Raw genomic sequence first — 24,609 nt, 5'->3', positions numbered from 1 at the left:
GGGGACACCATCTCTTTTTATTACTATGTGATATTGTTATTGTAATATCAAATCCCACTAGATGTGGAAGATATTGAGGGTTGGTTAGGCTCCAAAGGAAAACTATAAAGCTCGAGGAATGCCATTTATTTTTCCTGTAAATTATTTTAACCTTTATTGTTATGAAATTATGCCTTTTAAACGCCAAAGATGCAATGCAAGTAGATATGAAGGATGTCATTGAAGCTATGTTCAATTTGATAATAAAAATGAGCAAGCAAAGTAGCAATAAAGAGAATAAGTGAAGAGCCGCCTAATGAAATTGAAATCAAAATAATATCTATAAGGTAACAATCATGAAGGAACTATTTTAGGAGGACATCGTAATGCTGACAAGGGCTCCTCCAACATAACATACGTCGTACCTAACATGATGACTTTGCCCCTCCACTCGATAGAGTTGAAAAGATTATTATACCCTTAACTTGACGATTCCTTTAAATAGCAATGAATTAATGTGGACAATACTCTAAACACTAAACGAAATTCTGGCAATTATTACTATTCATCAACTGAAATCTCCAAGACACTATTCTCATCTTTTTTTTTTGGAACTCCAATTCTCATCTCTTTTATTTTTTAAGCAATTTCATCTCATATTTTCATTTGTGAAACACTGAGATCGTTAGTGCTTATCAACGAAACTTGGATGTTTAGAATCCACGAAGGATTCAAAAGATTCTTATCTCTTTTATTTGTGATATTTAAATATACTTGGTATAATCCGAGACAGCGCCATTAAGCTATATATAAAATTTCCGATCTACTGCGTATTTGCTTCAATCATAATGTAGTCAAATGAATTTGGTTATAATTAATTTATCTACACTAAAGTATAAATAAATTTAGTAGTATTGTTTTAAATCATACTTTCTCGAAAATGAAAGTATAGCTTCTATAAAATTATATTATGCAAATGAACAAACAACTTCTAACAACAAAATAAGATATATTATTTGTACCAAACATAAATAAAATGAGTAATAGTTGGCTTTCAAATGAGATTCGATCAACATATATAGTTTAGAATACATTTGAGCATTTAGCCAATAAAACGTTACATTCCTACACAAGCTAAATTACAAAAAGAGTTGGAAGTAACAGGGGCACAACTCTACAAGAAAACAACAGAAGCAAAAGGGATAAGATTATATTACAAAAGGTTGATGTCATACTATATGATAAAACTTGATATTCTGTGCACAACTCTCCGACACTGCTCAACAAGAGAAGATGAATCAATAATCAAAAGATATCAATCACAAAGTATTGGGCTCAACTCAATTACAAGTACTTTTGTTTAACATCTCGTACCCTCAAAATCATGGGAACAATACACATATTACAAACTCACAACAGATACAAGACTCTAGAAAGACCGACCTTTTAGATCACAAGACATTTACAGCTGCGTCGAACGAGATGCAACAGGAAAAATGATCCTAAATCAACCCTAACAAGAGAACCTATGCTATTTTCTTTCTTAGCTATCTGAAAACTACCAGTCACTAGCAACTCACGCGTTATAATCTTTGCTTCACGCGTCTGCCATGGACATCACCACCATCCGGGATGCCTTCAACTCCTTGCTTGCCAATGGCAATAGAGTGTTCGTTGACCCTCGCTACATATTCCAACAATTCAGTTAGAACACTGGGACAGCTTTCTTTCAAGTATTCAAACCCATCCGTCTGCATTACAGCTGCATTGAAGAAACTTCAACCCGTTAGTAGAAAGTGGTTATAAATAAAGTACTAAGATTCAGCTACAACAAGCTGAAAATTTTGAAAATTTAGAAAGTCTTAGTATGTTAAATACTAAACAACATAAGAGTTTTAATATCTTGTTAAATGACTTCAAATAAGTGCTTTAAGCACAAGGCGAGATGAGGAAGTAGCATTGTTATTTTGTGCATATCACATGCAATCTCTATTGCAGCGAGGGCCATTTCAATTTTGAGAAGTCAAAAGTGGCCATTTAGAAGCCTGAGGAAGTGGATTTTTAAGGCCTTTCTTCCTATCAAGTTTTTTTTCATTTAGGAGAAGCTTTTTGCACATCTTCCTAATTTTACTTTCCGATCAACAAAAGCAAGGAGAAGGGATGAAGAGGGATGAGCTCAGGTCTTGGAGACTCATACAGGAGGTGAAGGGTTTATGAACTGCGGAGCTTAACTTGTTGCCCTGAAACTATGCCATGACTATCAGTGGAAGGAATAGTATCTTGCTCTAGTTTCCAGAAGTCTCACCCCTCCCTCTGTTCTACGACAGATTTTCACAAGTATAGCCACCAAATTAAATTCAGAAATGGAAAGGACTCGGGATATTTGCCATCAACATATAATGCTCAAAATGCATTACGACTTGACATGTTTCATGGGCCTAAATTGTATCAGAATTAGAGATAATGCATAATTTACAACACAGAAAAAAAAAAAGTTACAAAGTTGATGGAATTCAAGGTAAAGACCTATCGCCAGCAACGAGTACCGCATTATTCTCTCATATTAGCAATATAAGGACTCTAGTGTGTACCCCAAACCCATAAACTCCTATCAAAATGCATACTAATAGGTAAAATGCAGAAGAAAAGTATACCTCTAAGATTTTCAGGCGATGCCACAAATTTGAGACAGACAGCTTTTAGCTGGAAACAGTGGTGTTGTTCCGCCAGAGCTAATGTTGTTGCAACAGTATTAATAGCAACATCCTCACAGAGGTTAGCCTCACAAAGCAATCTGAGCCGATCAAGACCATACCGATCAGCAGCAGCAAGCAGGTGCTGGGACATCAAGGTTGAAGCCCATTTTGAGTTTGTTCCAGTAAGCTCTTCCATATCAGGTAATGTATCCCAGTATATAAAATGAAGTAAAGCCTTCAATGCAGAAGTATCATATAGATTAGAACATAAGAAAAGATAACAATATAAGTAAGAAACATTATCACCAAACTCAAATGCTAACTAAATCAGTCTTAGGATCAAACAAAGTGACTGGAGCAGCAGATACAGAAACAATCATGTGTTTATCAAACATACCATATTCGAGCTTCTTCATTAGCACTTAACGCTTTCAAGGCTAAAAGAGAAGCCAAACTAATAGACGGACCACCATAAGCAACCTCACAAAAACCTATGCAAGCAACTGCTTACAGAGGTGCTTGATACAAAGCAATAAGTTCTATGTTTCAAAATTCCACACACCTATAAAGTTAACAGCTATAGAACTGCATGTAGCATGCTGAAACTTCTTATCTGTATAACCTTTCCTTCTTACTAGGTCGAATAAATATAGTTTCGTATAAATCAATGAAGTGCACAAGAAGAACTGCCTCAAAACAAAAGTTATAGAAAGAATGAATACTACATTTAGTAAAACGCCAGCCCAGCTCATTCACAAAAGCAAAAAACAAAAAAAAGAAACAGAGAGAAATAGATAACTACAGCTAACTATCACTAGAAAGTAGAAATTAGTTTGTAAGAACTGATATTAGAATAGACAAACATATGATAAGACATCCCATAATTAGAAAGAAAATGAAAGTTGCTGGTAGAAGAGGAGCAGAAGAAGACCTTAAAAACAGGTGCCTCCATGTCCTCAACTTTTATACGCTGTGTATTCTGATCCTTCAATGGGCCATATAATTGAGCCCTGAATACTGGAGACCGAGCTGCAAGTACCAACTTGTGAGCAGAAAAAATTTCTTCATCCACTTCAAAATTTACATCAGTTCCTTTTCCATTTTCAAGCAGATTCCCAAATTGCTGACCAATGTCTGATGGGGGCAATGGTATAGAGTAGATCTTGGGTCCTTCTGTGTGAGACCTTACAACACCAACACAGCAACGGACTTGAAGACAATCATCTTTTAGGTAGTCGGAAGTTTCCAGAGCAGTTCTTTTGAAGAAGCGCTTATATCCCCTGCAGCCAAATTGACCATTTGTGTTATACTGACTGTGTCCTAAATGATTCATTACAGAAATTGAGCACAGTAAATATTAGTAGGTTTCTCTTAATGCTTCATGTAGAATATATCGAAAGAAACATAACATACAAGGCAGCCTATGACTAGAAGATGCTTTTGTGTGAGAAAAGAAATTAGCCATTTCACGACTCTTCTCCAGAGATGGAGCTGCTACCAATAGCTTGAAGTAAAATAATATTCATATGAGACTAAAAATGGCAATTTAAATGATAACATTATCTTCAATAACGCAAATAGCAGAGACATCTCAGCCAGGAATAATGGAGGTATGGACTTTGGAGCTTAAAACCCCAAATCTTGCATCCTTCAACATTTTCAACAATCATTCAGGCAGAGCCAAAAACTCAGGTAATTGCAGCAAAGAAAATATTTTCCACAGCCCATCTTAAAAACTACATGTAATTGTTTCCACAACTAAGATGACAGCTTCCTCAATCCTTAAGGCAACTCTAACTCTCTGAGATATTAGATAGTTGCACATAGGTCATTATTATTGTCAATTAAGCTCGTATCAATGACAAGGAGGCAACTTGAACAAGCCCCTCCTTGGCAAAACAGTCAACAAACAACTATACAACCGAGAAAGAAATATAATCATTAAAAATAAACCATCAATGCTAAAATAACATTAAAATCTACAAATTAGAAGTCGTGTTTAACACCCATTTCCCGAAAATTGGGTTAAACTGAAACACGTACTGTTCCTGTCCTGCTAGACCATTTTGCCTTAATTTTACTTTCCAATAACCGAATATTAACATCGGTGAAATGAAACGGCTCAACTTCGTCTTATACTAACCACAAAATTCGAGCAGAAAACTGTAAACACTACATTCAACAAAGAAATTTGGGATACAGGAAAGAAAACGTACCACATGCTGCCTCGATATTTAAGCGTATAAGGCCCAGTCTCCAGCGCCCTGCCGAAATGGCTATGAACCTTGTGTCTCTCTCTTCCACTCTGATCCAACAGAGTCAGCTCAAAAAGCGCCCTCACATCCGTTCCCTCACTCGCTAACGCGATGAAAAGCGAAACGTAGGTGGCATTATCCTCCGCGCTCTTCCCATCAGGGTAGAAATAAATCGCCCAATCGTACCCGCCAACCATAAACGTATCCGACGCTATGTACTTCCCAATCCCAATTCCCTTCGACAATGAGTATCCCGTAATCTTAAACTCATGAGAACCGTTAACGGTTTCCGTTATTGACGTTGATGTCGTCACGGCTGGCTCCGATGAAGCAGACGGTTTACATATCTCCCTGTTAACTCTCCCCATTTCAACCATACACGCTGCCCACTAAAAAATTCAGGCAATAACAAGAAATTAATCAGGTAAAAAGGAATTGATGAAGAAGTTTCGGGAATTGACGACAGATCTGGGCAAAATCCGAACGTATTTAGGCAGCGTTTTGATTGAATTGATGGAAATGGGATAGGGTTTCCGAACGGGGAGCGATTGCGAGGGAATCTAGCGTCTTTGACGTTTGAACGGAACCGGAATTGACAATTCAGATAGGTCGGATTGATTTCTAGGGTTTCGGGAAGAAATGGCGAAGAAAGCGGAGCTCTTTATTCTAGAGAGAAAGGGCGCTTTTAGAGAGAGAATTTAGGAAGCTGGAGTTGTTGGTTCGTAGATTTGTGTTCATACCGCGGTATAAATACATGCACTTTGTCAGAAAAAAATAATTGCATCGGGAAATGTTATGCTACATCGGCGGCGACGGTTAAGTCCATGCTAGGTTACATGTAGTGAGTACCACCGCTGAGATGTAAACACGTGGCATCTGTTTAAATTAGTGTAACCCAAACCCGGTTCTGAGACCAAATAAACCAGCCTACAGTTGGGTACCTCCCTTTTTCTACCTCGTTTTGCGGCTTCTAGGTTTAGTGTAGACTGTAGTTAATGTGAACAACTTTTTCTTGATTAATTATATACTCGCATGTATTATATATTTCAATAAATCTATGCAGCCACATTGTGGCCACCCACACACTATTATAATAAGAAAAATCTTAATTTATTTAATTTATTTTTTAAAATAAAAATAGGAATAAGTTATTTTACTATATTATCCACATTGTACTTATTTTTTTTAAATTTTTTTTACATTTTTTATTTTTAATTTATTTTTTAATAAAAATAAAAAAGCTACCAAAAAATTGCAAAAAAGTAATTACAATGTAGAGAATATGATAAAATAACTAAATCTTATTTTTATTTTAAAAAATAAGTTAAATAAATTAAATTATTTTTTATTTAGGTAAATTATGGGTGGCCACAATGTGGCTATTTAGCATTACTCTATATATTTCCCTACTTTTGTAATCTCTACCACGTGTACATAAAAAAATGTAGTTACGCCTCATTATTCTATGGGTACCTAAATAAATAGATTAATTCCTATTAATTATATTTAATAATTTCTAAGCAAAATCTTATTTGTGTTATTTCGTATATATGGATTATATTTTTTGAACTAACACAATTATCCATCAAAATTAATGTACTGATTATATTACTTTAAATAATAAGGAGTTCAATTTCAATTATTAACTTTTTTCCTTCAAATATCATGACTACATGCATAGATAAATAAATTAATTTCATACATATATGCTTGTATTTGATCAAGATCACAATTATTAATGCATAAGCGATTGGTTAAAATATAGGTAAATCGTATCCAGAAAATAATTCTTCAACAAATCACTACGTACTCTATAATTTAGAGTTTCAGAATGCTTATTTTTCAAAACTTCAAACGACTATGTAATAAACGTATGATAGCAAAATAAAATAGAACTAAGAATCATTAAATCAATGATATTAAATACACGTTTATTTCAGTTACCCACCCCCCATCAAAAAAAAAAACAAAAAAAAAAAACAAAGCAACATTGGGCGGTGGCTCGATAGAAAACACTCTATATCGTGTGGTAGAACTTTTCTTCACAGTTTTGGTAATTTGAGTTGTAATGTCAATTGTGTACTCAACATAAACATTAATTTTTTATGATGTCTTTGGATCAAACATACATAAAATCACTGATGCAACGATTTATGTGTTTATATCTTATATAACTATGAATAATTTCCGAAATCCTACAATTGTGTTTTCAAACTGTGTACCCGAAAAGGCATTGATCAATTGTTAACTGTGATGTGAATTGTGTATGAAATCTTACTTTTGTCAACTGTGTCGTTAACTATTTAATAATTTCACAATAACTCACTACAAAATAAGTCATTTGTTCGTAATGTGATTTTAATTTGATCCTAATGTGATTGTAATTAATAAAAAATAAAAATCACATTATAGAGAAGACGAAAGTTATAGAGAAGAAGAAGAATGTCATGATAAAAAATAAAAAACGGTATTGTTTATATTTTAAAGCTAATTATAATTTCACAAAATAAAGTAATAAACCATAAAACTAAACATATCTATGATTTTAAAATAATTTATTACAGGTATATATGTAACTTGTATACGCCCATTCGTGCGATGCACAATGAACATCGAAATCAAACGATAAATTTAAATATATAAATAAATAAATAATAATAAATATATAAACAAATACAACATAAGATTTAAAAATGGCGTAAATATAATAATTCAGATCCATTATTCAATAAAATCTTTAAATTAACCTTGTATAAATTGTAAAGTCTAATGAAAATTTGCATTATGCATATTATTATATAGTATTATACATCATAATAAATTTTTTCATACACAAACATAAATAAACAAGATAAAATAAGTATGTATCAAAGCTGGATTTTCATACACAAACATAATTGTGTCCTCGATATACACAAAAATCTTTATTTTGTCCTCGATATACAATAAGTATGTATCAAATCTAAAATTCTCCACTTACATAGTAATATTGGTAGCTTGTTTCTTTATATTTTATTGGAGGATAATATTTGTAGCTTATTTTCTAAGTTAAATTCGACGCATTGAATAAAAAACTTCAAAATAAAAATAAGTTAAATTCGACTTTTTTTGCTAATAGAATATAAACTATTAATTGTAAATTAAAAAATATAAGTCTAAACTATAAAGTTTAAAATATACACTATGTACTATACTGTATAAAAAATATACTTTTTTTTTTGCGACGCGATGCGTGAAGTGTATACACTACAAATTCTAAAATATAAATTTGAAACTATAAACTATAAAATAAATTATATACTGTGAAATATATACAATAAAATATATACTATAAAGTATATATAAAATAAAGAATAAAGTATATAAACTAAAGAGGGAAAGACATAAGAAGTTTAAACTTTTTTTTTAATTTTTTTCAAAAGATCTAATAAGTTTAAACTCTTTTTAATTTTTTTTTTCTCTTCTTATTTTCTCTTTTTTTCCTGATATTTTTTTGATTGATTATATATGCATTTTTATTTATTTTATGTATAAAAAATATTAATAGAACAAAATAAAATAACTATAAAAAAACATCAAATTATATAGTAATACTTATAGTTTTATTTTATGAAGGAAATTACATCACGGTCACATTACATAAGGATGTTTGTAAATATTCTATAAATAATAGTAGTAGTAGTAATTAACTAATTATTGAATGCATTAAATAACACTAAGTATTAAAATTAAAATCTAGCAACAAATAAATTATGTGGAGTTAACTAACCAAAATAGAGAAAGTTAATGATTAATTATTATGTAGTTAAATTTTCTAAAGATGATTGAAAGTTACAACAAAAAAATTAAAATTTAAAATTATAATAAATTGTTATTTTCTAAGAAGGGATTAGAATAAATTGTTTTGAAAATAAAAAACTACAAAATAACTCACAAATTTATACTCTTTTGTAATTTTAATCATACTTTTAAATATATATCGAAATTTTCTAAATTTTGTCATTGAGATTTCTTCAATTTATTCGACGATCGGAAAGATGACTCGAACACCACTACTGAGTAAAATTCGGTAGAGAACGAGTAAATAGCGTCGTTTAGTGTAAGCACAAAACTGACAATATTAGCGTGTCGTATATTTTACTTTTAATGACCTTTGAAAGGTTTTTTGTTGATTTTTCTTTTTTTAATTTATTTTATAAAATCTTAATTCATTGAGTATTTTATTTCAATTTTATACTGAAAAATCTCAATTATATGGATTTGGTTGCAAAAGTTTAAAATTATGGTATATTTTCAAAAGTAGTATAAGTTCGTAATTTAATTTACAATTAGTCGTTATAATTTGAATTTGCTCAGACTTATTTTTGTTAAATAAAATATTTTATTTTCTAATGCATGTTTTTTATATCAAAACAACTATCTTCATATGTATTAAAAGTAGTTTCTATGTCTTGTGATTAATGATTTTTAAAGCCACCTAAGTTTATATCACTAATTTTTTTTGAATCTATATATATTTGCATTTTGTTATTTGTTAATGATTTTAAATCTATAAATATTAAAATTTAAATTTAAGTATTATTATATATAAAAATAAAAAAAGGGTAAAAAGATGAGGGAAGGATGGAGGTTGAAGACATTTGATTAGACTGATACTAGCTCTATAAATTGGCAGAAATTAATACACCTACGGCCGGAAATCGAGGAAGAGAAAGGGAGTGTAGGCTAGGTTATTTTAAATTTGAACCCGGTTGAAAGGTGTGGTTCATAGGTTTTTTTGCACTTTAAACAGATGCCACGTGTTTACATCTCAGCGGTGGTACTCACTACAGGTAACCTAGCATGGACTTAACCCATCGGCGACCACGAAACACATTTCCCACTTGGCGCAAGCTCATTGGTCTGCTTCACCTTAGTACCTTTTGCTTTAAGCTTTACTTTCATATATATTTATTTATATTTATGTATTTATATTGAAATACACATAAAGTATGAATTCAGATATAGTCTCTCTTTCTATTTTAACATCAATCATTCATTTTTTATATAATTCTATAATCAATTTAATCACAATAATTTATTTTCACTCAATCTATTTATTCCAATTTGGGTCATCCAACTATAAATAGCTTGTTTACATAAATGAAAAAATTTAACTCTTAAAAAGGTGTAGATCATACTACTTTTAACCAATTTACACATTCTCATTAATTCTCCTGCCGAAAAGTTTTGAACCACTTATAGTGGGACGGAGGAAGTAATATATTCTCCTAAAACTCATGATATCTCACGTGTGATATTGTCTTACCAAACAAAAAGTGTAACATTTATATATATATATATATATATATATATATATATAGGGTGTGGTTATAATGAGAACCACACTTATCGTGAGAACATAAGAACCACTAAAATCAATGCATCTGCTATATAAATTAATGCATTCGCTATTAAATTTAATGCATCCGAAAATAATAAAAATTTTGCTTCCTTCAGGATTCGAACCCAAGATCTGCATTCATCCACCAAGATGATGCATCCACCGTGGATCTTGATGATCGAATGGCTTAAAATGGTTCTCCGTTCTAATTTTATTTAGTGGTTCTTATTTGAACCTCTCCCTATATATATATAAACAAATACTTCCTCCGTCCCATAAAACATGCATAGTTTGGGAAGACGCGGGTTTTAAGAAATCATGTAAAATATAGTGTAAGTGGAGAAATGATCTCACATTGATTGTAATGTTTAGTGGGTGAATTATTACTATAAATGGACTATGCATATTTTTATGGGACGGATGAAGTACAATTTAATGGGTAAAAGTCATTTTATGTCTCGTCATTTTAGCGAATTCTAAAAAATGTCTCAACCTAATGATAATATCAAAACGATACTCAATCTATCAAAAAAATATCGTCTGTGTCCTATCAAAATTTTTCGATAATCGAAAATTAGCGTGGATAGCCGGAGTTCTTAAATGGCGTATCTACGTGGAATTATATATCTAATTGGAAAAATCATTTTTATATGCCTAAAAAAACAGCACTACGGCGTTTTTCTTTAATTCATCATCTCTCTTAAAATTACCCAAAATCGGGACAAAGAATCGCAGCGTCTCCTGAAGAACTCGTAAGAGATCTAAAATTCGGAAATCAGCGTCTCCTGAAGAACTCGTAAGAAATCTCCACTCCTGAAACTGACGTCTCCTGAAATTGCGGAGGCATGTAGAATCACGGCGGCCGTCTGAGCATTAAATTCATAACCCATTGAAGAAGAAGAAGAAGACAACCTCATATTCTAGAAGAAGAAGAAAATTACACGATTTTTTTTTTCTAAAATAGGTCCACCAAAACTAACACTAAAATCAATAAGCGAAAAAAAGAGCTTGAACACTCAAGCTCTTCCTAACCCCCCTCCCTCTCCACCCAAAAAAATGCCAATTTTTTTCTTCATCCTAACTCACGCGTAGGGGTGGAAATTCACGTCGGGACGGGTACCCTACCTGATTTAGGTCGGGTATTGGACCCGAAAATAAATCAAAGTAGCATCCGTACTCGTACCGTCTTATGAAATCGGATACCCGATCCGGGTATTTGGGTTCTCAATTATCCGATCTAGCTATTAAAATTATTGTTTCATCATAAGTCCTAATTTCTATAGCCCAAGTAGCATGTTTAATTAAAATGATATATGGATTGGTGGACATTTCAACATTTCAAAATTGATGTTTTTAATTTGTTGATGAGTTTCTTTTATACCAAATAGTTCTTATTTCATTTATTATGATTCATGAAGGATGAAATTTACAAAAAGAAAAATGAAAAATAAATGATGGGTACTAGACATTTGTCACAAAAAAAGCAATATATAATGTCATAATGTCACAAAAGTCAGCGGCTATTTACTATTTATTCAAATTGAGATTGTATTTATAACCATTAATTAATTTATAAAACCATAAAAATATGACATTAAAAAAATGCAGGTAATCTGGTATATTCGACTAACCATCAGGTATACCCATTTCTCGGAAAACAGTAGCCTTATCTACCCGATACCGCCCCGTACCCATAAAATATCGAGTATTAGGTATCCAATAATATCGGGTCGGGTTCAGGCAACCCGGTACCCAACAACCCGAAATTCCACCCCTACTCATGCATACCCCCAAATTTGCAACCTTTTTTTTTATTTATTTATTTTAATTTCCCCTTTTGAGCTGAACACAAGACATGAGCACATTGCAAACTAAAACTTGGCGAGGGCTTTGGGGAAAAACAAAAGGTGAAGCATATCTTGAAGTTCCTTTTTGGAATTAATAGTTGGGACAAAACCCTAAAGAAGGAAATGAGGAAGAAAATGAAGCAAAACGAAGAAGAAAATGATGAGTAGCTTTTGTGAACTATTGAGATCTCTCCTCTCTCTCAATGTGGAGCTAAAATGAGCTGCAGATCTTAAATGATTATTTTCTCTTCCTTTTTCTTTCAAAAATAGAATTAATGTTTAGAGAGAGAGAGAGGGGAGCTTGAAGAAACATCCAACGTTTCTTGCGACGTTGTGTTATTTTTTTTTTGTTGAGGCATATAAAAACGATTTTCCAGTTAGACTATATAATTCCACGTAGATATACCATGTTGGAATTTCGGCTATCTACGTCAATTTTCGATAGTCGAAAATTTTTAATAGGACACAGACGATATTTTTTGATAGGTTGGGTATCATTTTGATATTATCGTTAAGTTGAAACATTTTTAAGAATTCGTTAAAACGATGAGACAGAAAGTGACCTTTACCCTAATTTAATTAAATGAAAATAGACTGATCTGCTGGGACCTGAGACCATATTACTAGTACTAAGAGCACTTCCAGCTAGGGCTGTCGATCGGTTCGGGTTCGGTTACCCGTACTCAAATTTTCGATTACCCAAACCCAAAATTGTCACATTTCACTAACCGTTCCCGAACCGTTTTAGGTGTTCGGCTACCCAATAACCGCTTCGGTTATTTGGGTATCTGAAATACCCATTTAAAAAATTAAAATTCAAATAATTTGCTAGATAAATTATTTGAACCATAGTCTCTAGAAAATACACAAAGCAACTTATCCACTAGACTAAAGCTCATTCTTATACCTTAAATATATCATAATTTTATTTTACCTAAGAATCGATTTTTTATTTAAAAATAAATAAATTAATGAATTAATAATTAAAATGTATATAAAATATATATTAAATAATTTATTAAATAATTTTCGGTTATTTCGGTTAACCCGTTTCGGTTATTGGGTTAACCGATACCCGAAATTTTTCTAAAAATGATACCCGAAATCGAACCGATAACCAAAAAATTTGGTTATTGGATACCCAAACTCGGGAATTTCGGTTCGATTAACGGATTATCCAAAATTCGATAACCAATTAGACAGCCCTATTTCCAGCAGATCACCTAAATGCATCACTAACTCTAAATTTAGACTAAAACAATTGAAAATGAGATAAAAAATGCATCCAGCAGATCCCCTAAATTGGATGTGGCCCACAAAAAATTTTACACCTACCTAAATTCAATCTTAAATTTTCACCCAACCTAAATTTATTTTAAGCTTATAATTAGTAGGGCCCACACATAATTATTGTTTTTATGTAGAAAATAGGAGATTTGGTGTATGCATTTACAAAATTGAGATCCTAAAATTAAATAGGGAAACTTTAGGGAGGAATATAGGAGCATAATTTTGAGATTTCTGCTGGGAGTGCTCTAACTACTAATTATCATTTCCTTCCTCTAAAGAATATAATCTATTTTTGCTTTTCTTCGTACATTACATATTTAGATTTTCATTTACGCGTCTAAATGAAATGTGTTAAATGCGGAAAACATTAAGTACAAATTATATTTTAAAAAACGAACAACAAAAATAATTTATTTTCTATTGAGCAATTTGAACTCTTGCTTGTTTATTACAGATAAAGTTCTACTTCTTGCCTATGACTGTATTCTTAGGGGCGTTTATTTTAAACGATTAGTCTTGATAAATATAGTAAGACTAATCATTTGTTTATTTAGATGGATAGAAGTTTTTGAATATCCAAAAGTCATTTATTTTTTGCTTGATTTATACTCTCTCCGTCCCACTTAGCTTGGCACACTTTCCATTTTAATTCGTCGGTAATTACGCGTTTTTTTGTAGTGGTATGTGGTCTCTACTCACTTTACACTCTTAACATTTTATTATTAATCTCCATGTCCAAAGCAAATGTGTTAATATAAGTGGAACGGAGGGAGTATCTCATTAAAATGGTTAGATTGAAGAAAATAAAAATACTAAATCATACAAAGTAAACGTCTCCTTATAGAATAAGGATCGTGCATTTGGCAGAAATGTTGTTTTATTTTACAATTTGTACTGTTTAAAATCTATCTCTATTGTTTTTATAAACAGTTAAAATCTACCTTTTTTAATAATTGAGTTAATATTAGATAAAATTTGGGTTAATATCTATATTGTGTAATTAAGTGCTCAAATCCTAGGTTTGGCCGTTGGGTTATAATATGTAAAGGTTTAATTAATTCTAAGGTGATGGTTAATATGCACGGATGAATTTAGATGATAATTAAATTGATTTGAAATTTGAATAATGATAAGAATGAAATGAAATTAAATAAGTATTATATGGCTCATATCTACAAATATTGAACGGAATGAAAAATGAAATTGAGTGAACAATATTATTTTTATTATTATTGGTGAAGCAAATTTCAACACCATTAATAAAATAATATTTAAAATTGTTAGAGAGTTTAAACCTAGATGGCGGCAAAATACTCGTGCACAATGAATAACACTTAAGAACTTAAATGAAAATCACTCTTTGTATTAGTAGAAGATAGCGTAGAAAATACAATATGATGAATTTCTTATTTATATGTAATATACAACATAGGTAAAGTGGTCAAATTATATATCTCACGTACCCTGCATGACGTCGTCTAACTCTCTATCCTTTTACTAACAATATTGCAGTAACTAACTAACAACATTTATCAGGTATTTTGTTGATTGTTTGGGCGGCGTTGACTCTTCATGCCTAGACAGCACTGACTCTCCACGAAATATCTCTGATTCGATATGGTAGCAATAATATATTTCATAAGAGTTGACTCTCCTCATTTAGTTTGCGGTAGCTCTGATAATTCGTCTTTGGCACTCTTTGGTGAAGACCGACTCTAATCATTTTTAAAAATTTTAATCCAACAATTAAAGACGATACATGGTATTATCATATCTTAAAATCTAAGATACTAAGGGTGTCTCCAACACAGAACTAGAATTATAGCTTTTAAAATGCCACCTCAATTTATTCAAACAATAAACTAGTTTTTAATTTTTAAAAGGTCCCACTACACTACACAAAAAATATTAAAAAAGAGAAACATCGTATCAGATTTTTTAAAAAATAGAAAGAAAATCAAATAATATTAAAAGTAACTTGTGGAGCCCACATAAAATTATTTGGGAGCTGGGTGCACAGCTGCACCTGGTTTCTCGAAATCTGCAAAGAAACTAGTTCCTAAATTTTTCAATGGTAGTTTCTAATTTTTGCACCTCAAATTTCTAATCATTGGGGGCACCCCAATAAAATGTGATATGTGGCATTATCTATATATAAAAAATATATAAAATAGCTAATAATAATAATACTTAAAACTATTAAAATGTGCAAAAGGCCAAAATATTCAACATGATTAGGGTCTGTTAATATTGCACCGGTCTGTTTGAAATTGTTGGAGTTGAAATTTTTTATTTAGTTTTTATTTGAAATATGACTTAGTGAAAAGGCCGCTAGCAAGACATCCATTATACGCCAACCATACTATAAATTGTAATTTCTGTGAAATACAATTACTCACTTTGTCCAATGAAATTAGTCCATTATTTTATTTTGGAATGTCCCAAAAAGATAGTCCACTCTTTTAATTAATATTATATAAAAATAATGTTTTACTAAACTAATTTTATTCAATGTTTCATTTAAATGTGAAAATGATGCGTGGAATAATAAATAAAAGTATAAAAAATAAAAATACATTGTATTTATCCTTAATAATTGTTCTTGCAACAAATAATAACTTAGTCAACAAAATGCTTCCTTGTAATTATTAAGTTGAGTGTTGGAATTTTTATGAAAAAATGTGGAACTCTTTTTAGAAAAGAAAATAGTACAATAGACATTCTAAAAAAAACAATAGACAAATATACTAATATAAAAATGGGAAAATATCATGTGATTTTGTAGGCCTTCTAAGTTTAAAGCAGAGTAGATAAATAAAGCCCCTATGACTCTGGTAAATGGCAGAAGATTCCAGAACCAGGACAAAGACAAAATGTCTTTTTTGTCGTCTTCACTAAAATCTGAATCTGTATTTCCCTTTTCCACGAAGCGCAGCCACACGAAATACCAAGTGGAACGTGAATCGCATAAAAATACCCATTTTTCTTGGTGACGAGCGAGGCTGCACAAAAAAAAAGTTCAAGAACAAGATATTTGGAAATTTGACCATTGAGAAAAATGGAGAAACAAAATTCTGATTATTGAAATCAAAGAAGACATGGATTTGGGCTTAATTGCTTCACATAATTGCCCTCCTGGATTGGGGGCTGTTTTCAATCCTGAACATGGTTTCAGCAGGGTGCCAAAGGTATAGATAAATTCCATTTACTATTATTTTCCTAGTTCATTACTTTTAATCCAATACTCTAATTGAATTTTCATGTACTTTTTTGGGTTTTGTGTGTATGACTTCTGGAACTATAAATAGAAGAAATGGCATGAATTGATATAGTAAAGATTATGTTTTGTGTATTTAGTTTATCTTCAATGATGGGGGCTTTGTTGAATTTCAATTCGATAGGAAGCTTTTGAGTTTGAGAAAAATTGGGTGATTCAGCTTAAGTGATTTGTGGATTTCTTGTATTAGAAAGATTAGAGAAAAGCCTGAAACTGATATTGTATTTGTACCAAGAATTATGCTTCAAAATGAATGAGCAATGGCTACTGATTATTGTGCAATTACATTTTTTTTGAATGAATTGGGCAACTGTGCTTTCACTTGCTGAGGTTTGATCTTTCATATTCATATAATTGATGGTCCTTTTCTAGTAGTCAGCTCGTTTGCTGGTTCGACCTTCGTTTATCTGCAGAAGTTATAAAAACCAATCTTGCTAGGCATAATAAATAGTTTGATTCTTCTTGCCATTTTCCATTTGGTTTAAACTTTAGGAATACTTTTCTGTTCCTTTTTTAACTCATTTCTATATTTAAAGATGACAATAATCAATAATGACATGATTCGTTATACACGTCGTTTCCATGCACACAAGATATAACAATACACTACCAAGTATTTTATCAAATTTCTTGTGTGGTCTCCACATAGATGGAGGTTTTGACAGATTTATCTGTTTTTCCCATTTCACTTTTCTTGTTTCAGGAATTGCATCCTTTTCTCCAACATCGCAGTCCAAATCAAGATCTTGTAAATTCTAAGTCCTTCAATTTATGCCTGCAGCAAAAGGATGAGTTGAAACTCAGAGGTGGACTACTGGACTGTAACAATTTAGCCTTGAAAAACTCTGTAAGGTCGACACTCATTGATGTTCAAGGTTCGTGGTTCTCGGATTCTCTGCTTTCAATGCATGAATAGCCAGAGTTTGCATGCACATACTCATACATTGCCTCTTAGATCTTAAAGTTCATGCATAAACAGATGAAATAATCAACTCCATTTTTTCGTAAGCCTTATATTAATTTTTTTCCAATATATGACCTAACATGCTTCATTCCTCCATCATAATATTATTTGAAATATGGCTCGTCTATTAGTTTTTCCTGTCAACAGAATAGTACATATTAGGCTTCTTAGCAGTACTGAATTTCTTTATTTTGAAGGCAGATATTCATCCACAGTCCCTACTCATGGGCTTCGGAATTGCTGAACAATGCACGAGGCATGAGAAGATATTGGAGTTACTTGCATCGGGGTCGATTGAAGTAGACGATGATTTTCTAGATTTGTCCATGCTCTATGATCTGATGGGGCCTCGACAACTCTTAACTGATTCAGCTCAGCAACCATTTACATCTTGTTCCGAACAGTGTCTTTGTGATACCAAGTCTCTCGTCTATCCAGCAAGAGAACTATACTTAAACGAACCCGTATTAAATGTAGTGGGATCCAGGAGCAGTTGTAGAGAAAATACATTTCATCATATGGCAGATGATATGACTCATGCAGTTCCTGCCATTTCCGACCTTTACTTCTCAAAGAACACAGTTGCATCCAGTAGGCGGACATTACTGGTCCCTTATTTTGAGAGGTATCTCCCTCATTTCTTTACTCGGCTGTGCGTAACTTTGTGAATGAAATTCTACATACATGTTATCTGACTGGTTTGGTGGTTAGGAGAAGATGAAGCACAAATTATATAAATACTGATCAATGCCTTGATGTACGAAACTTAAATTCTGGAGTAAGACAACTTTAAATTAATAGGACTGACATTTGATTTGCTTATTGTTTGCCTTCCCTTCCCTAATAACTTCAAACTATGTGCTAATTTTCTCGATATCTTAAAAAATTAGACCTTAGTTTTGCATGTCGCGTAATGAGTTGGTTATTAGATTTCTTTTATTTTGGAAAAACAGCCAGTGAGCTGTAAATCTCAATAGCACTGCTGTTCGAATCATATCATTTTTCATTGGTTTTGATGCAGTGTTTCATCCTTATTTACTCAAAAAAATTTAGTCCTAAGTTGAGAATTTAACATCAACTGCAGTATCTTGAGTTCTGCAGCTGGCATTCAAGATAAACTGTGTTTGGGATTTTGAAGTGCTTGTTTTACTTTTACTATATTGGAGTACGGAATATTTTTATCATCTATCATCCTTGAGGATTCTATTGTATTTTTCTATAACATGATTTTCCTGACTTCTTGCGTTCGTTTTTTTCGTTAGGCGGAGAAGAGGGCGTCCTAATACGGATTCATCAAAGCTTACAACAGAGAAAGTTGCACCTCCCAAGAGGTAAGAACATGCTTTGATCTGAATTCGCAAGGACGTATATTGTGAATGTAAACAAGCTATAAAACAGCAACATTCATATCACAACTTGTGTATGAAATCTTTTGCTCGTTTTAGCCATCAAATCACTAACACACGTAGCTTATGTTTGTGACATTTGGTCAGTCATGTAAAAGTGAAGGCGAAGACCTCACAGAAGAGGAAGACCAGTCCCAAAATGATGAAGGAGAGAGATATATCTTGCAAAAGCTACCTTCATGCATGTGAAAGTCTACTCTCCATAATTGTCAACAGGAAGCAGCAGGGCGGAAATGCAACCATCTCCTTGAAGAAATCCAGCCCTCAGCTGACAGCTCACTGACCTTCTGACACGTTTTTCTGCCAGCATTGCCGGAACTGGTGTTGCTGTTGTTCTAGCTGTTGTCTGCAGAGTTGTATGCAACGGGGTGCCGTTCTGTGCATCAAAGGTTTTGAGCGCCGGATTAGGTTTAGGGCTATTTTGGCTTTCTTCGGCTGTTAACAAATTGAGGAGCACGGTTATCTCTATCAGCAAATCTTCTGGGAAGTTGGGTGCTAATGAAGAGGAAATGATAGATCGTTTGGATAGAAATTTGAAGGACGTTTTCTTCCGAGCAGCAGCAGTGATGATGGTTGCAGTGCTGCAGTTGGCTTGATCAAGGTTCGTTCTTGAAAGGCTTCGCATTTCTCTGACGTTGCTGCTTCGATTTTGCTTTGATGGACGAATAGCTCCACCTAGAATTAGTTGACAATATATATCTAATGTTAGCCCTGGTTTCTGTTTATATGATTGTTGCGTATTGGTTTGCTCCATTTCGAGATGTGCAAGTTTGCAAATTTATCTATAATAAAATGAGAGCTAAGTTTATCATACGTTTATTGTTCCGACTTCTGCCCCTTGTATAAATTTTTGTTTTTTTTTTTTTTTGACAAAATCTCCGGTGCAGACAGACAAAAAGAGAAGATTATGCCGAAGGAAATTGACAATGTGATTTTTTTTTCTTTTTCTTCTAAGGGTGTGTTCTCTTTAGTTGTAAATTTATCATGGGAAAATGAAGGATAAACAAAATTTCACCCTTTAAATCCTTCATTTCTTTTCTCACATTTCCTATTTGACCCTTACTCATTCCTCATTTACACTACAAAGGAGGGATAATATTATCACACTATTTTTGGAGGGATAATATTATCCCTCCTTTGTAGTGTAAATCAGGAATGAGTATTGGTCAAGTAGGAAATGAGGGGAAAAAACGAAAGGATTAAAGGGTGAAATTTTGGTTATCCCTCATTTTCTCATGATAAATTTACAACCAAAGAGAACGCACCCTAATAAGATAAAATACCAAAGTGATAATTATCCTAAATAAAAGTGACAATTGTGAAAATACGGTCGACTAACTAGATGGCGGCCTTCAACTGATATGGTTGAAGATTACTTTTTTCCAAGTATTATCAGGAAAGGCTGCCACAGAACGCATCTTATTATTGCTGAATGATACAGATGAAAACACTTGGAAAACATATGAAAGCATCTGATAGTTTTGTTGCAAACATTGGCAAGGGAGGTGGTGGAGCTCGAAACAGATGACTAAAACCCTTCACTTCTATCACAAGCTAGGGGAAAATTTTAATAAACAGAGAGGCCCCAGGGATGAAAAGATCTCATTCCCAGCGAAATCTGTCTCAACTGACAACCTTGGCGACCACTCCAGCACCAACAGTTCGTCCGCCCTCTCTTATGGCGAATCTTTGCCCTACGAAGATTGTTGCAAGATCAAGAAATGTTCAAGACTCAAAGAGACCGACAATGAGATATTTCAGAGCAAAATAGGGCTCACTCAACTCACCTACGTCAAGAGGCACCGGAAATATAAGCTCAAAAGAGGCAGTGACATTGTCTCCGGGCATTACCATCTTGATGTTCTCTGGCAACATTATTGTACCTGTAACATCTGCTGTCCTCATGTAGAACTGAGGGCTATAGTTTGTGGAAAAACAGGTGTGGCGCCCGCCTTCTTCTTTTGTGAGCACATATATCTCTGCTTCAAACTTTGTGTATGTTTTCACAGTGCCTGGTTTTGCAATCACCTGAATACAATATTAAGTGAGAGAGCTTGTAAAGTGGCAAGAAAACTAAGTAACTTCTTCCTCTTCGTCTTAAATGATGTGGCCTTAAGTGACTGCCTCAATTGGTTCAAAACAAATCCGGCCCTGAAAGTTGAATGATTGTAAAAGTTCTAAGGATGCATAACAGAGCCACTGACCATTCCTCGTTGGACCTCATCACGTTTCAAGCCGCGCAATAGCAGTCCCACATTATCACCAGCCTAGCAGAAGGTGAAATTGTGAATGTGTGAACAGAGAAATTCATTTATGAAGGTAAACAGAAACTGGTGTTCTTTCACCTGGCCGGATTCTAGAGTCTTCTTGAACATCTCCACACCAGTCACCGTAGTTTTGAGTTTATTCTGTGGAAGAAAGTAAGCATGAATTGCATTCTAAATGAAGCATGCCAGTTGATACATGAAAAATTTGCAACCAAACTCATATAGAAATGAAGCATGAAGTTAATAATACGTTCTTAATCCAACTTTACTTTCTTAAACTAGTTCAAGATAGATATGGAATAAATATTAACAACATAATTAGGAGTACAGGGCTAGAAACAAACTGAAAGTTTAAAAGAAATGCTCACAATCCAACTCTACTTTCTACATTGTACACAAGATGCCACACCTTAAACATGGGAAGTGGGATTTCACTTGTGTCTGGCCATAAACTAGAGTTCGAGAAGCATATGCAAACTGACCTGTGACATTCCCAGAATCTCGACTTCTTCACCTGCTTTGATAATACCCTGCTCAACACGACCAGTTGCAACAGTCCCGCGCCCCTTCAACACCAAAATGAAGACCATATTTCAACTAAAACAACGAACAAAAGCAAACTCAACATTGGCAAACACAGGTGCCAGTTTTTCCCACCTGAATGGTGAAAACATCTTCAATCGGCATCAAAAAAGGCTTGTCAAGTTGGCGCATGGGGTCTGGAATATATGCATCTACAGTCTCCATCAGCTTCAAGATTGCCTTTTTCCCGATTTCTTCATTAGTTCCCTGCAGTGCAGCCAAGGCCGACCCTCGTACAATAGGGATGTCGTCCCCTGGAAACTTGTAGAAGCTCAGCAGCTCTGCAAGAACGTATTAATGTAAGCAAGAGTTCTGAGGTTAAAATGTAGTTAAAATTCTGTAGTAACCGCGCAGCTCCATCTCTACAAGCTCCAGCAGTTCAGGGTCGTCAATGGCATCAATCTTGTTAAGAAAGCACACGAGCGACGGCACTCCAACCTGCCATGAAAGGAAAGCTTGAGAGAGGGAGAGGGAGAGAGAGGCGGATGAGAGAGAAGAAGCATAGTAATGAGAAGATGATGAAAACCTGGCGAGCAAGAAGTATGTGCTCCTTAGTTTGTGGCATTGGGCCATCTGGAGCAGACACAACAAGAATCCCTCCATCCATTTGAGCAGCTCCAGTAATCATGTTCTGTTTTGCGGAACAATTGAAGAATGATATAATCTTAACTTCTATTTTTGGAGGATTTTCACAAATTAATGTGTCATCTCTTTTATTCTTTCTAGATGAGCATTAGATAGATAACAAGCCAAAGGCATCACTAATTGCATCCATACATAAAGTTACAAATGAGTTGATCGAGTTTAGTTAAATAGTAGCAAGTTTGTGCTCCAGCTCGATTTATTTATGTTTTTACAATCAAGCTTTTAGAATTGGTTAGAACTTAAATTATTAAGCTTGCATGTGGCTCGAATTTGAGCTCGCGCGCCTCGCGAAGCATGAGCTCGAACTTGAAAACAATGATAAGTATATACTTAATTAAAGGGATTTTAGTAAGGTAAAATGAAAATCTGAGTTGGTGAATAAGTTCAAATCGAGTAGAATTGCGATTTCACAACTCACTTTAACATAATCAGCATGACCGGGGCAATCTACATGCGCATAATGTCTCTTTCCGGTTTCATATTCCACGTGTGCCTGCACACGTACACGCAAATAGGTCTAAATCACATAACTCATATCACGATGCAAAGGTTATATATAGCGACAATATTTAAAAATTTGCAACTGTTTGCATGATTGCATCCGAATCTCGAGCTATTAAATAGTACATATAGGTGGCATTTACTTTGAAGGATTAGTCTTAATAGATAAAAATAGTAAGATTAATGTCTAGTTTACTTTGATGGATTGCAACTTTGAAATATCCCAAGGCCCTTTATTATTTTTGTCATTTAAGTTAGTTTTACTTGATTCTTATCCCATTAAAATGGTGGGATTGAAAAAATCCTATTCAAAGATAAAAATAATCAATCATGTATTTTATCAATCACGCATAGAAAACACCCCGTACAATATAATTAAAAATGAATCATATTTTTAAGATCCATAGACTAGTTGGTGAAGCTAGCGGATTGAAAGGTCGTGAGTTCGAATGACATGAACATGAGTTGTAGTTTGCGGACTATTACACTGGACTGTTGAGTTTAAAAGAAAGAAGAGAAAAAACAATTCAATATTGTACCGTAGCAATGGTGATCCCTCTCTTTCTCTCCTCCGGCGCTTTATCAATTTCGTCGAAGGCGACGGCTTTGGCCTTCCCTTCTTCCGCTAACACCTTCGAAACGACATCTTCTATTTTAAAATAGTATTTCAAAGATATACATGCTCGCTCACTAATTAACGACGATCACAACCAAAAATCAAAGAATATTTTAATCGTGCACGTGTCGTTGGAGTAGGGAGATGTGGAGCACCGTACATGCACACAACACACACTTGACGCAGTCTCAAAATCGAAATAATTAGCAGAAAGAATGGCAACGATCACTTTCTATCTCCGAACCCTACCTTTGTGATCGCTGCAGTTAACGTCGTCTTTCCATGATCGACGTGCCCAATCGTCCCGATATTCATGTGAGGTTTTCTGCCAACACCTCAACAAAAACACACACATTGAAATCCACACAAAATTACAAATTTCATAATTAAAAATTTCGGGAAAATTTTCAGACGCGGCTTACGAGCGAGTGAAGGTGGCCATGGATCGCCGCAGAAGATTGAGAGATGGAGGCGGAGAAATCTGCGGCTCCGAGTCCCGGAACGGCGCCATTCCGCGGCAGCATAGCGAGTAGAGCGTGACCGCGCGCTTAGAGATCGGATTTCGTACGGCGACAGACGCCATTTGTTTCTTTGTTTTGAGAAGAGAATGAATGGAGAAAATGAGAGTGAGTGATAGAAAAGTTATTACGAGCTCAGGGTTTTAGGAAAAAAATCTGTAGGGTTTTTCACCATTAATTGGGCTTTGTATTTTAGTATGGCCCGTAAACCTACTCTTGATGACTCATTACTAATTAAATTACAAATATGCCATCGGTGTGGATTTAGTAAATGAAAATTAGAAGGCACGTTGTTAACTTAAAACACAATTTTTTTAAATGTCGGTAGCCTCTTTTGTGTACGTAATTCATATTACTTGACCTGTACGTTAAATATATTCACG

At 33.7% G+C, this 24,609-nt stretch overlaps 3 protein-coding genes across 4 annotated transcripts; 1 reads left to right on the top strand and 2 right to left on the bottom strand.

The window, feature by feature from the left end:
- Nucleotides 1-1,256: 1,256 nt before the first annotated feature.
- LOC130998986 (BTB/POZ and MATH domain-containing protein 2-like) lies at nt 1,257-5,670 on the bottom strand. The gene is made up of 4 exons (XM_057924457.1): nt 4,892-5,670; nt 3,607-3,955; nt 2,634-2,910; nt 1,257-1,741 (listed from the first exon to the last, which is right to left on the bottom strand). Exons 1-4 carry the CDS (start codon nt 5,305-5,307, stop codon nt 1,563-1,565), a joined length of 1,221 nt encoding a protein of 406 aa, XP_057780440.1. The 5' UTR covers nt 5,308-5,670; the 3' UTR covers nt 1,257-1,562.
- Nucleotides 5,671-16,267: 10,597 nt separating this feature from the next.
- Nucleotides 16,268-19,908, top strand: LOC130998981 (uncharacterized). Of its 2 annotated transcripts, none has more exons than XM_057924431.1 (5): nt 16,268-16,638; nt 17,431-17,602; nt 17,893-18,316; nt 18,954-19,022; nt 19,185-19,908. In XM_057924431.1, the coding sequence occupies exons 1-5, from the start codon at nt 16,549-16,551 to the stop codon at nt 19,378-19,380; spliced, it is 951 nt and encodes a 316-aa protein (XP_057780414.1). In that variant the 5' UTR covers nt 16,268-16,548; the 3' UTR covers nt 19,381-19,908. The 2 variants fall into 2 exon arrangements, with proteins under 2 accessions (XP_057780414.1, XP_057780424.1); XM_057924441.1 differs by having other exon boundaries at nt 16,281-16,638; nt 17,509-17,602.
- Nucleotides 19,909-20,486: 578 nt separating this feature from the next.
- Nucleotides 20,487-24,381, bottom strand: LOC130998971 (elongation factor Tu, mitochondrial-like). Its single transcript, XM_057924423.1, has 12 exons — nt 24,131-24,381; nt 23,958-24,033; nt 23,632-23,724; nt 23,010-23,084; nt 22,473-22,577; nt 22,294-22,384; nt 22,022-22,227; nt 21,847-21,930; nt 21,443-21,505; nt 21,302-21,364; nt 20,885-21,125; nt 20,487-20,791 (listed from the first exon to the last, which is right to left on the bottom strand). The coding sequence occupies exons 1-12, from the start codon at nt 24,289-24,291 to the stop codon at nt 20,721-20,723; spliced, it is 1,329 nt and encodes a 442-aa protein (XP_057780406.1). The 5' UTR covers nt 24,292-24,381; the 3' UTR covers nt 20,487-20,720.
- Nucleotides 24,382-24,609: the final 228 nt, after the last annotated feature.

This window comes from Salvia miltiorrhiza, chromosome 1 (genome assembly GCF_028751815.1).
Source record: "Salvia miltiorrhiza cultivar Shanhuang (shh) chromosome 1, IMPLAD_Smil_shh, whole genome shotgun sequence".
Taxonomy (NCBI): Eukaryota; Viridiplantae; Streptophyta; class Magnoliopsida; order Lamiales; family Lamiaceae; genus Salvia; species Salvia miltiorrhiza.
This window is presented reverse-complemented; position numbering and strand designations above follow the sequence as displayed.

What these genes read in the sequence shown, in the direction of transcription:
- LOC130998971 (XM_057924423.1), bottom strand. Translation starts at nt 24,291, where the DNA reads ATGGCGTCTGTCGCCGTACGAAATCCGATCTCTAAGCGCGCGGTCACG. An exon ending in TAACTGCAGCGATCACAAAG is followed by an intron (nt 23,725 to 23,957) that starts GTAGGGTTCGGA and finishes GTCGTTTCGAAG; the next exon opens with GTGTTAGCGGAAGAAGGGAA. An exon ending in ATGAGGTCCAACGAGGAATG is followed by an intron (nt 21,126 to 21,301) that starts GTCAGTGGCTCT and finishes TATTGTATTCAG; the next exon opens with GTGATTGCAAAACCAGGCAC.
- LOC130998986 (XM_057924457.1), bottom strand. Translation starts at nt 5,307, where the DNA reads ATGGTTGAAATGGGGAGAGTTAACAGGGAGATATGTAAACCGTCTGCT. An exon ending in AAATATCGAGGCAGCATGTG is followed by an intron (nt 3,956 to 4,891) that starts GTACGTTTTCTT and finishes ATTTGGCTGCAG; the next exon opens with GGGATATAAGCGCTTCTTCA. An exon ending in TGGAGGCACCTGTTTTTAAG is followed by an intron (nt 2,911 to 3,606) that starts GTCTTCTTCTGC and finishes TCTGCATTGAAG; the next exon opens with GCTTTACTTCATTTTATATA.
- LOC130998981 (XM_057924431.1), top strand. Translation starts at nt 16,549, where the DNA reads ATGGATTTGGGCTTAATTGCTTCACATAATTGCCCTCCTGGATTGGGG. An exon ending in GACACTCATTGATGTTCAAG is followed by an intron (nt 17,603 to 17,892) that starts GTTCGTGGTTCT and finishes TTTTGAAGGCAG; the next exon opens with ATATTCATCCACAGTCCCTA. An exon ending in AAAGTTGCACCTCCCAAGAG is followed by an intron (nt 19,023 to 19,184) that starts GTAAGAACATGC and finishes ACATTTGGTCAG; the next exon opens with TCATGTAAAAGTGAAGGCGA.